The sequence below is a fragment of the Leptinotarsa decemlineata genome, unplaced genomic scaffold, assembly GCF_025532065.1.
Source record: "Leptinotarsa decemlineata unplaced genomic scaffold, Ldec_3_MD MMD2_tig00002082_RagTag_RagTag, whole genome shotgun sequence".
NCBI classification, from domain to species: Eukaryota; Metazoa; Arthropoda; class Insecta; order Coleoptera; family Chrysomelidae; genus Leptinotarsa; species Leptinotarsa decemlineata.
Genome location: NW_027412573.1, coordinates 6,854,783 through 6,868,165, shown reverse-complemented (window position 1 = coordinate 6,868,165; position 13,383 = coordinate 6,854,783). Strand labels below are relative to the sequence as shown.

The 13,383-nt window shown below is 36.0% G+C and overlaps 2 protein-coding genes across 2 annotated transcripts in view; both read left to right on the top strand.

Annotated features, from left to right (window-relative positions):
* Positions 1-806, top strand: part of hiw (MYC binding protein highwire) — a 216,379-nt gene extending 215,573 nt beyond the window's left edge. Inside the window, exons 55-56 of the mRNA XM_074176913.1 lie at positions 207-474; positions 570-806. Coding sequence (XP_074033014.1) covers positions 207-474; positions 570-685 — 384 coding nt within the window. The 3' untranslated portion in view covers positions 686-806. The remainder of the gene's footprint in view (positions 1-206; positions 475-569) is intronic.
* Positions 807-9,139: 8,333 nt separating this feature from the next.
* Blot (bloated tubules) overlaps positions 9,140-13,383 on the top strand; it is a 68,214-nt gene continuing 63,970 nt past the window's right edge. The window contains exon 1 of the mRNA XM_074176910.1: positions 9,140-9,485. Within this exon, the coding sequence (XP_074033011.1) occupies positions 9,435-9,485 (51 nt within the window). The 5' untranslated portion in view covers positions 9,140-9,434. The remainder of the gene's footprint in view (positions 9,486-13,383) is intronic.

Here is a 13,383-nt window from a genome sequence, read left to right as displayed (position 1 = left end):
ATATACAGTCATTATGGTAGTCTCTGAACCTTAGTTTCAGTATTCAGATATTGCCTATTTCTTAAGTTCTCCTCGGAGGTCACGGTCCTGTTGTAAAAGAGTTGGGATAGTTGAAATGTTATAGCATTATTATCTTTTTTCTATTCATTTTGGCTTCGTTGAAATTTTCGGTACAGAACTACCTCAATTAATTTTTTCAATTTCAGGCATATTATGGTGGTGAAGCAAGATGCGATGTGGAAATGGGCGAAAATTATGATCCGAAAGAGTTGGTTTGTGGAGCTTGTTCAGACGTCGCTAGAGCTCAGATGTGCCCCAAACACGGTACCGACTTCCTGGAATATAAATGTCGATATTGCTGTTCCGTCGCCGTTTTCTTTTGTTTTGGAACCACTCACTTCTGTAACCCTTGCCACGACGATTTCCAAAGGGTCACCAACCTACCCAAAAACGAGCTTCCTTCTTGCCCAGCAGGTGAGGTTAGAAATGATGAAGTTCATTGGTCCCAAGAAATATAAACCTATGAGGAACTGAATGATGAAAAATTAATTTTTACCTTTTTCTTGTAGGTCCAAGAGCCAAACAGCTAGAAGGCGATGAGTGTCCCCTACATGTTAAGCATCCTCCAACTGGTGAGGAATTTGCTTTGGGCTGTGGAGTATGCAGAAATGCTCATACTTTTTAATAGTTTCCTATTTTATTTCAATAGACTGCAATATATGCGAATTCATTTATAACTTTGCACTATATTGATACAATATTAAATTTATGTATCTATATATTTGAAGTAAATAAGTTTCTCGATACATGTTCTACTTTATCACCACTCCATATAAGTTACCAAATTTTATTCATTTAGCAACAGTATAATGGAAGGAATAATATTTCTCAGTGACATTCTTCAGAACTATTTTCATCTAATCAAAAAACCAAATTGAGAACTTGAAAGAGGTATATTATGGAGAAGTAGAAAACCAAAATCATTCTTTCCTAAATCAATAACGTTTTTTAAAGACGGGATATGTAAGCGAGTTTAATCATTTAGAATGAGGCAAATGTTCTCACTACTACACTGAATGCAAAATGTACAAAACAGTCTTCAGAAAGAGTTTCTTATTGTTGGAAGGCTGCTCTAATTCAAACTATACCTGAAAAGAGTAAGAAAAAACCTCACAAATATACCAGTTGTTTTACAATCAATAGTATTGAAAATCATCAAGAAAGCTATTAACGGACATATTCTGAAATATTTGGAGCAAAGACAAACAGAAAGATGGATAGACATGAAATATTAATAATGATATTTCCAATGTCTTTGAACATGTTTGGCACAAAGGTTGGAACTTTGATATAATGACTTGAAAGATCGCCCAACAAAACTTGACGGTCAGCTAATTACTGGGCCATCTATGGAATCATCGGACATTGATGACAACGGTTCAACACATTACTTTTTATGAGGTGACAAAATCTTGCCAGCGTTCTGTCACTGAACTTTATTTTGGTACCAGCAACTTTCCGTTATTGTGTTTACAGCGACAGGCCATTGCCGCATCATATGGAATTCGTCCATCAATTATTATATTGCGCATGATGGGTTACGAATGCAGTTGCAATGGGTTAGCCACCATTGCTAATTGTTTTGTTTACTTTGGAATACTAACCGTGATTATATAAACTTGAATTTGGGAACTGTGACGATCGTTTATGAATAGTAGTTAGTAGGTAGCTGAAGTTTGTCTGCTATATCTTTAATTTCGGGTTTATACTCGGTACATTTCAAATCCAAGCAAGCGCCACTGGCTTCATCTGTTAGCTGTCTCACAAAAATATTTGAATGAAAAAATTGTTAGAAAAGCTATTGTCAAATCTTTCAAGTTGGTATACGTGCCAGGTAATCTGTTCCAAGATATCAAAATTCGTACTCATTTTCATCCTTTAACCGATTTCGTTCCATATCTGACAGATCTTTGAGTCTAAATACTATTCTGAAAATCTACCAATTACATCTACGAATCGTCAATTTGCATATTTTTTCATCTTTGAAGATGCGTTTCACCAATAATGAGCTCGCGTGTCAGCACTGACTTGCGTGCCATAGGTTCGCCATCATTGCCCTATTCACCTCTCTTTGCGCCTTTTAATGGCTTATCTAATGAATCCTAACTGGCTCAATAGACTCATACTAGCAAAATCTTATATTTGTTGATAACAAAACAAGACCGTGGCATTTAACTGACGGCTCACTATGTTGCTACATGGTATCAGCTAAATTGATATCTTTTCACGGAGTGCCATCTATCGTCAGTTGTACTCGTCTATTCGTCTGATGTCATGAATAAAGCAGTCTTATGCTAAATACTAAAGAAAGGGCACGTGTATTATTTCACTCTGCATAACAGGTTATGGGTCCAGAGCAAGGGCGTCGCCAGCTTATGACTAAAGGGGAGGGCAATGGGGCAATATTATGGAAGATAAAAAATATGAACGCCTGGTACAGTCGAAAGCATGAAGCGTTACATTTTGAAAGTCTTTGCCTCGATGACGATTGTAATCAATAAATAAAACTTCACAAGCCCTCGACAGCACAATAACTAAATCAAACTTTCAAACACAGTGACAATTATTTATTTTAACAAAAATAATATGCAGTTAAAACATAACCTGTGGGGATTTTTTGCAAAAGTTTCAAGCACTTTATCATTAAAATTATTTAGGTTTTTATTTATTATAGCTCTATTTATACTCATCATTGCAAGACCATTAAGGCGATCTTCTGTCTTCAGCAGTCTTCTGAGGCTGCTAAAGGATCGCTCTACTATTCAGGTCGTGCATGGTAAAGCGATCAAAATTTTCATTACTTTTTCCTTTCTCTCCACACAAAAATGTGCCAGATAAAATTAAAAATGATATTCTTAACGATTATTATACGTCTCTAGCTAGTATATCCTTTACCAAAGCTATTAGCTATGAGAAATAAAATAAAAATACTAGCTCTAAGTCCAAGATTAAAGCAGTACATAACTTACCAAAAAACTTTGTGATATCCATTTTGATAAGATTATAAATGGAGACACATTCAGAAACTTTACAACTCAACACTGAGATGATATTATTTAATGAATATAAATCAATATTGACAAACACAGGCAAGCCGGTAGTCTTATAATCGCTTTCCAATTCGCTTGTTTAGCTTGTTTCGTTTATCGCTTCCAATTAAAAAGTGACTCGCTCACAGCGGCTCACGTCTTTATATTCCCAAACGAACATTATACTAGAATATACGGTAACATTCTACCCGGTCTAGAAACTGCTACCAAATTCCAGAGAGTTCATTAAACAAGCGTCATCTAGCGTCGAGTAGAAATACTAGGTTTAACAAGGATCGTAGTCGATTTATTCAACTGTAGGCTGTAGGTGATTCTTATGAACACTTACATTTACAGATGGCATTGTCCACAAAACCAATTAAAATTGTATGTTCGTAACAATAACTTCTATTTTAGGTATGCCGAATACAAATTATACAAAACTAACGTGAATGCTGGTGAACGACTGTCGTAGAAAGAAATACAATGCACACAACACATACACACCATACCTATTTCCTACCTACATATTTTTACACTGTTTAATGGCAAATCTGATATAGTCGTGATGATAATGGCGGTGATTTTAAAAACAGATGTCAAATTCTCAATGTTATTCTGAATATTTCGATACTTTCTACAATATACATTAAACCTTGTGAATTTATTTATGTTTTGTCATGCGATGCGGAAATTATTACTAGATAAGGAAGTCAAATTGCTCGCACTTTGGTCGCTTTGCGGCTAGCTACATTTGATCTCTAGGAGGGGCAACTGCCCCCCCTACCTCCTGTTGCCTCCTGTTGGCGTATCGAGGACAGGAGCTATTTCAGGTTCTTTTTGTCTACTCAAACCGTTATAGCACTCTTTCCAGACTTGTTTTTTTGCCTCTATCAGTAATTGGTGACGCTTTGAATTCTTTTATTACCACTCAAACCTAATTGACACTCGGTTAGGTGTGTCTTATTGATATTCCGCGATCTAAATCTGAATGAATTAATCTGGTTTCATTTCACAGTATCAATGTTCCAATTTCGATCCAAGTTTGCCGTTTTTTTCTGAATTACACAAAACTCATCACGTAATTTTGAAGCAAATTTTGATACAAATTTAATTATTCAATGGCATCTGTTTGGCTAGAGGTCGAACAAAAAACATGTAATTAATATCGAAACAATCAACAATAAAATTGCGACTCTCGACTTTGCCTTCTCACTCAATTAATTCAAGGCTCGATGAGATTGGTTCAAGTCTTTGATCATATGTCAACTAAGACACACATTATATAGTGGACGCAAAAAAGTTGTTTCTGAATGCACATGTGGACTCATTAGGAAGTCTAATCGTTTGTATAAAGTCGAAAAACCTATTTACAACAGTGTAAACAGACCGAATAAACCGAATAAAGTGATAATGTCACATGAAGTCACACATTAAAACAAAATAGTTACCTAAATAGATGTTTTTTGTTATCGCCGACCGTTTTCACGTAGCAAACTTTGTTTACAAAAACAAAACACCGAAACATTTTGATCTTTCCGCCTGCCGACGGGACATTTCGTTGTTGATAAAAACAGTCGCCCCTGACACAAAGCCTTCAAATCATTTCTTATTTTGACAACACAGTTGCTGTTTCGTTGTGGTTTTGTCCCTCTGGGGGAAATCCACCTTTAACTCTATATAGACTCCAGAATTTTTTTTATAGTTTCCGTATATTATTTTATTGTTATTACATTACATTTATCCAATTCATGAATGATTTAGTTAGTACAATTTGAGCATGTTTAATAGACTTCTTTTTGAAGAAACATAGAGGGAGCTACCGAGTGACCTGAAAGATCTCGTGTTTTGACTCAACTTAGATATTTGTTAAGGGAATCATCTGAAATGTAATAAACCAGAATAGGTATTCAAACAGAACACGCTGAGGAAGCCAATTTAGGAAAGAGGAAGTTCATACCGAATACGCTTGAGGAAGCTGTTGTATGGGGGAAAACGCTAGAGAGACCATATTCTAGCTGAATCAATAGTTGAAAAATGATAAATGAGATGTCAGCAATAGTGGAGGTAGCATAAGATTATCCCCTCTTGAAAAGAAAGCATGTATTGTGACAAATCATCACAATAAGATGTGCGTGGAGATATTTTCAACACTATTAATTCATTTAAATCAAGCAGTGGAAGTCTAGCAATTGTGTATGTCTCACGAGTCTAGTAATAATGTTTCCCGAGTTTTTTGTTAGTGAAGCGTTAGTGTTGAAATTAAAAGTGTGAAAAATATGAAATAAATTGTATTTTGTATTTTTATTCGAATAATCGTTTTATATGTTCATCCTTATGTTTCAATTTTTAGTTACCATGCTTTATTCTCTATAAAATTCATGCGAATCAACATTATTAATAATAGAAAATTAGAGCCCGAACACAACGAATTTGTTGATTTTCATTAGTTCGGACTTCCATTGTCTGATATTATATAAAGGGATTTGAAATCCCTGAAAGAACTAAAAAAGAAGAATTAAAAAAGAATAGCTGATAATTTAAGCAAAAAACCTGAAATGCAATAATAGTGAAATAAAATACAAGTAAAAATAGAACAATCGAACAAGAAATGAAAATAAAAAGTTAAGAGATTCCAAGCCAAGTTACTTCACGACGTTTCGATTGTTAGTATCCACAATCGTCTTCGGGTAATGAGGCATTTGTTGATCCTACACCAGAAAGCGCTGTTTTGACTCACCATAGATCTCATCAGTGTTGGTATGCTGAATCATATATGCATTGCTGGACTCAACTGTCCTTCAAGATAGAACCTGAGTAAATAAGTGTTTCAACAAGTCATCTCGAAGTGAAAACTGCAGTGAAAGACATCAGACGGATCTCGGTGGTTCATGTCATGTCATGTTGCAACTAACCGCCTTGAGGAGCCACGTTTATCTTTCATATTAGAGGATTCGGATTTCTGTAGATCCCATAGATGGCGTCGTCGTACGGGCAGATGTCATCATTATCCAATTATTATAAATATTTGAATAGTAATTGGACCAACACTAATATTTTGACACTCAGTGAACCAGAAGCTTGAACAAATATTGAATGATACATCAAAGCATAGATCACGAATTCAACGAAATAATAAAAGATTGTTTGTTTTAGCGTGAAAATTTCCATATCAAATTCGACATTTAGAAATTGAAGAAAATTTCCTATGCGTCATGATGTTATAATAATCTCAGATGCATTTTACTCGTACATTTATATAGGTCTTCAATATTCACTTCAAGTCGATAAATAATTGATTACTTATGACTGTAAAGTCGTACGCTAACCTAGATAAGTTAGCGAAGTTTAATCGTCATTCATTAATAGGTATCTATTAAACTGTGTAGTAAGACGTCCGACCATTAATAGCCAAATTAAATAACTTTCTGTCTCAACCTTTTACGGCTTTGAACCACTTGCATAATTTGATTTCGAATAGATTTTAATTGCATCTCAGAATATTGCGACAATATGACCCGAGGATAAATTCCACCTGGTGCTTGAGATTTTAATTTAAACAGCAATATATTCAAAATCACGAAGTGGATTGATTTTTCAGAGACAGCTCAAATGTTTTGACGATTGAAATTGACGTTCATGAAATTTACAGTAAACAAGAAAACTGTGAATGTTTTTACATTTCTCCAATTTTGAAGACGGACTCCGATTTTAGCATCTGAAAAGTTACAAGATTGAATACGACAAGTTTCTGATTTTTTCTTCGTGGCACTTTGAATTTATGCAGTAACTCATCGGACTGCACTGAAAAGTTTGCTCTTTTACACATGTATAAAGTTCTCCATTACTATTCGTTCAATAACAAAAAAAATATAATGTTCGAATTAACTCTTACAAACAAAGAAATATTAAATGTGTGGTACTGTTTTTCTATTGTTGCAACTTTCAAAAAACCGAATATAGGATAAAGAAAATAACTGTCTGATTTCTACTACCATTTTTACTTGTTACGACAGGTTTTGATTTGTTAAACCATTCTCAAGTAAACTTAGTAGAAATTCAATATAAATTTCTACAAAATAAATAGGTTATCGATCTAATAAGTTTTGAATTGAAATTGCTGAAAGAATGTAAACTTTTACAGTCGGAGATAAGCTATTTTCCTGGTTGAAAATTCGATCCACTGCAGTGCATGATTGGGCACAATTGACGATGGCCACGATGGAAACCACAAGATTAGCCTTTATCAAGAGGCATATAAAAAATACAAGGGTCTGAGTGAGAACCAGAAAAAATCACCGCAGTACAACAAACAGTGATCAACCTGTCAGAAGACGAGTGCAGCATAATCGCCAAAGGTAGAAACTATGCTGTAGCTCCAGCCAAAGAATTCCACGAGAACGTCATTGTCAATGTCGGATACCTGATGATATTGCTGAGAAACGTCAGGGATTCTTATGCGCCCAAAACCATCCAAGGCCACCACAACACGACGGGAAAAAAAGGCCCTGAAAAATCTCAATACAGATAATTGCCTGCTGACAAAGGAAATGCCACTGCCGTAATGAACATCAAGGCTTATAATGAGAAAATTGCCGCCTTACTGGATCCAGGGACATATAAAAGACTCAGTCGGGACCCGCCCTCCCGGATTTTGAGAAAAACGAATCTCCTCATCCGTTCATCTAGTCTTGAAAGAACACGAAAAAGGTCATAAACAAAAATCGTAAAAACCTTTCTGCCACGTCTATCCGGCTTACCAATGGGGACTAAGAATATTTGTTCTATGTGGAATGATTTTCTAATATACCAAGGCAGTTCAACTGGTTTGAATCCTGAGAATCTAACGACATTCGGGCTTGGGTCGGCCGTTATTCTTCATCTTTCAGATAGATCACGAAAGAATCACACAAATTGTTTTTCGATAATTATTTTTCATGTTATCAACTGCTTTAAGTGTTAAAACATTGGAAAATATTTGCAGTTGCGGCAGTAAGAGGTACCAAGTTCAACAAACCTGCTTTATTGGAAGACAAAAAATTAAAAAAGGGTATAGGGTCTTATGATGAAGTAACCAGTCAAGATGGTGATGTACTTGTTAAATGGATGGACAAGGGTACCATAGTTTTGCTGCTGATAACCTAGACAAAGTATTGAGGTGGAATAAAACAGAAAGCAAATGTGTAGAAGTAACAAGGCCCAAAATTATGAAACAATATCACTCAGTGGGTGGGGTTGATTCATTAGATCAAATGAGTGGACTGTATTTCATTTATGTTGATAGAAATATACTCTTTTATGCAGTTGATTCAGTAATAGTGAACGGCAAAAGAAGAAGAAGGGCAAGTGACCCCCACGAAACGTCGAGAACTGAATATGCTAGATAAATTGAATAAGTTAGGCCATGACCAGAAGTATGACATGATTCTATAGATCACTCACCTCATCTTGATGGGAGCAAAGATGGGATTAGAGCAAGAACAGCAGGTGTAACAATAAAGAAACTGCTTTGTTGAGTATCATACGAACTGAATTTTATATTTGAAAACGTATGAAAAAATTATGAATAACTTTTAATATTGATGAGTTATACTCGTATATCCTTGGTACCTACTAATACAGTTTGGGCATAATTATGTTTTTTTTTTATAATTTTTCACTCCTTGTTGCATAGTTAATCAGGAAACGTAGTTTTTGAATACAGACTACACTGAAGATTTTCTTGGCTTAAAAAAAGGTAGGTACTGAGGGGTTAAAATTCGTCTGAAGGCTTACTGGACTGATGATATTGATATTGTTTATATTTTGTACGCATTTTTTGCGCTCTTCAGTATTTGTTGTTGACTATTCCTATATAGACTTGTCACAGATATCGAGTTATTCGCTGACGAGGATTTCCGGCTTTCCGATCCACCTCTCGAGCTCGCCTGCCACACTTCAGTTGCGACTCATCCTGTACATTCGGTCAAAGTATTAAATAAATACATACTCGCGCAAGGTAAATCTCATTACGTTATCAGTACGACGAGTTTCGTATCCATGGATATGCCAATAAACGGAAAACCAGTTTGCAACGACCGCCGAGAGAACCATACACGGGTCTGGTCTGCCTTGCCGATCGCAAGAAAAAAAATAAAAAACAAAGTTTGCGGGATTCTCGCAGTTTGTTCGAAGTTGCACCAGTTCGGGATTTCTTGACGAGCTGTTTTGGTTGATTATCAGAGTTTACGCACAAGTCGCAGTCGTCGAAAAAATGGTGCTCTGTGAAAACAGGGATAATCTATACGAGATAAACAGATAGGTGGTTTTATATAGTGCGATTGTTTTTTTTTTTCGAGGTCGAAAATGCGAGGCAAGTGGAGCAACAGCCAGACGAATATCATCAGTAGTCCTTCGGTGAGTTTTTTCAGGGAAAACTTAGATTAAGACCCTTATAGAATGATGATAGTGATGAAAAACCCCTTCGATGAAGCGAGCAGTACTTAGAATTGAAGAACTATCAAAATTCTGAAATCTTTAGATATGTAAATATCATGACCAAAGGTAGACCTTACAGTAGTCTTTATTTTATTCTTGATTATCATAGAAGGTTACCAATTATTATAATATTACCTTCGACGTATACTTATTTGAATTCTATTTTGTATAGAAATAATAATTTTAGGACTGTACCTAATTTTCCACCATGCTACATGAGTTGAGAAAGATTTTGTTTTAAGTTTGATCAACCCTGAAGTATTTTGAATCCAGGGTGGTAATTGTTGATTTCACTAAAAAAACTAGAAGTTTACATCAATGAATGAAAATATTCTTTAACCTTTCTACCCAAACTTTATCAAAAATTCAATAATTCTTAAGCCAACCTATCAGTTATTTCCTATCCTATTCTAAACTCGCGACTATATGGAAAAACCATATCAACAATTTCATAAAACTCATTGAAATCAACAGAAAAGTTTTCTGAGCAATTATTGCTTCATCTCATAATTTGTTCGTTTTTTTGTAAGTAAAAACCCACCTCTAATTACCCACCCCTGTTTCTATTTTGCTTTTGATGTCGTATTCAAAAACTAATTTTATTGGGTAGAACTTTGGAAGGGGTAGACTTTGAGGTATACTTGCTAAAAAATCACACGAAAAATCACACGATTTAAAAAAAATTACATATAAAAACATTATATCAGTGATGAGGGAAGATCCCGAGTTTTGCCGAGGGAGATTATTATTCTGTATCTGTAGAGTCGGGAGGGAGTGTAAGCCCACAGCACTTAGGCCACATGTGACCCATTGTACATCCTCCCGAGTAGTTGTCCTCCTAGGTCATCGTCCATTCTGTCCTTTCTAGGAAGGTGGACAGGTCACTGGGAGACACATCCTTTATATCGGCTGGTGTAGGCCAAGACTCGCCAAACACGCATTCTCTTATTGACGATAACTCCGGGAACTCGCATAAGACATGCCTGACAGTCACATCTTCCTATTCACACATCCTGCATAAATGTGTGTCCATCAGCCCCATATTATGGAGGTGTTTCCTTAATTGACAGTGGTCAGTCAGAAATCCTACTATTGAGCGTAGATTTTTCCTGGTCATCGCCAGATATTTCTTCGGCGCCAGCTTCCCAGAGTCGCCCAGAGTGATCCTGGCAAGATCGCATCCTTTGATTCCATCCCATCTCTTTAGGGTTTGAGCATAGGTGTAACATTTGGCTAGTTCCGCAATTGTCGAAGTCATTAGGCCGTAGGTGCCACTGGGTCCTAAAATTCTTAGTCCAGCCGCTTCCTTGCCTGAAGAGTCGGCAATGTGATTACCTTTACTCCTGTCGTGCCCTTTAACCCATCTCAGGATAATATTATTATCTACCGAGACTTTGGGTAAATCTTGGTGGCACTCTAGTACTACACGTTGTCTGTCCAAAGCTAATAGGGCTTGTCTGCTGTCAGCGGAAATTTCTTTCTATTTTTGCCAGAAATTCCTTTCTTGGTTATTTCTTTTGTGGCAATTGAGATACCAGCCAGTTCTGTTTGGACCACGCTGGTATTTTTATCCATTTCCCACTCAATCCTTAGTGGAGATCATTGAAATTTTATTGAAATTATACATAGAGTGTTCCCCTCCTGGCCCTCATTACATAAAATAGAAGGTAAGCTAATGCAAAACCAATATTTTCTATAGTTCAGTTCAGGCATTTCCAACAACTTTATTCTTTCTGAGTGGAAAAATATGTCTTGGCACAATCATGTCGCTGGAATTGTAAAAGTTGCTTCTCAAAAGCTTGGAACACTGTTACCAACCAGAAAACTTTACACACCTCAGCAACTTTCGATGCTTATTAAAGCTCAGATCAGACCTTCTTTGGATTAATGTTCTAATGTATGAAGCTCCGCCCCTAAGCATAGCCTGAAGTTGCTGGATTTCATCCGGAAAAGAGCCATTTGCCTGATTGGAGACACGAACATCTCTCGCAACCTTGATAGTCCGCAACATCGAAGAAAGAAAGGTTGGAGATTTGTCACTCTTTTATAAATACTTTCATGGGAGGTGTTCAAGTGACTTGGCACATTGGATTCCATTTTATCTAAAAGAACAGTCCGTTCAAGTCATTCTCAAATTATCTACACTGTAGGTTAATAGACTGACACCTATCAGAAAACAACTACTTCCCTGGCTATTACCACGAAGGGCGTTGGATTATATCCGACAGGTGTCAGTGCAGGATTCTTCAATGAAGTTATTCCTGCATATGCTGTTGGCGATACAAGTGCCGCAATATATTTTCAATTATTGGAACATACTTGCAGACTGGTTTCGGGCTGTTTGGCCACTCATCAGTGCAAGATAGTATCTATCATCAACATAAAGTCGATGATTTCCGGTAATTGAAAATCGAATTTTTTCATAGTATCATTCCTCGAACTAGGCTGAAGCGAACAACAAGCACAGGTTTGTCATCGCACCATCTGCCTGTGAACGAGGTAACCACATATCCGTAATTTGCCCAATTTCTCGTTTAAGGAAGAAAATTCCACAAATTGAGTGGGCACACTTGGAGACCGGCTGTAAATCAAATTATCTAAAAGAACAATCCGTCGGATATAATCCAACGCCTTTCGTGGTAGTAGCCAGGGGAATTTCGGTGATTTGAAACTGGCCTGAACGTATTGTTCTTTTAAATAATTTGATTTACAGCCAGTCTTCAAGTATGCCACTCCATTTGTGACATTTGATTCCACCAAGAGCAGTACATATCAGAAATACGCGGCAAACTGTGATAGCTCATCGTTTTGAGGTTCAACTCAGTACACCTCGAACTCCACTGTTTCAGAACTCTCTCATTTGGAGAACTGGTTTTATGTGGAATAAACTTCCTGAGAACGTATTTCACCAGCGATTCAAATCTAACGTGAATTGCTACTTTCACACATGCACCTGAGGATTTTACTGTAGTGCTTGTGTTTTGTCTTGATAAAAAATTGGATAGAAAATCACAAGAAAAGATAAATATTGTATAACATAAATCAAAAAATTATCCTTTAAAGGCCTTTGAAAATATTTTATTTCATTATTTTGTGATAGATCCATTAAAAACCGTATATTTTCAAAAATTATGACTGCTATGTGGAAATTACAATATTCATTCAGAGCAAAAAGTATTGAATAAATCACACACAGATCGTTAAAGTGTTGGAAAATAATGGATGGCTTTATACAAAATATTTTCCTCAAACGGAATTGAAAAATATTGAATAATTTTTCAGGAGATATTATGAAATGAACGTTGTTTTTTGAGATGCAGATTTTACGTCGCATTTTTGCTATTTTTCCACATCATTTTCTCTCGGTCATTGCAGATATTAATTTTGTAGGGCTTCAATACATTTGTAATCGCTACTGAAAACTCTAAAAACATAAAAATTGTGCGCTTACTTTCCAACTTCTTTGCCTTAATTACATTCAACCACATTTCAAAGTGCCGCGCGATAAAATTAATGGTCTGGATAGTTTGGAATGTTATGATTATTTTTATCGCCTTTATAATTCTTTTTTCTTTTCCACAATTTCTATATTTTTTCAGAGTGTGGAAGGTAGAAAAAACCATAAGAAAGGTTGTTAAAAAACTGATTTTCCATAAAAAATTACTTTTCGTACAAAACTTGTGATTATTCATTCACTATCGAATGAATAGGGTACCTACTTCATACCTGCTCGACAATAATGAAATGATAATAATGATAATAATAACCAACGACCACTCCCCACGGTGTGGGTGTGATCGTTGGTTGATAATGCTGG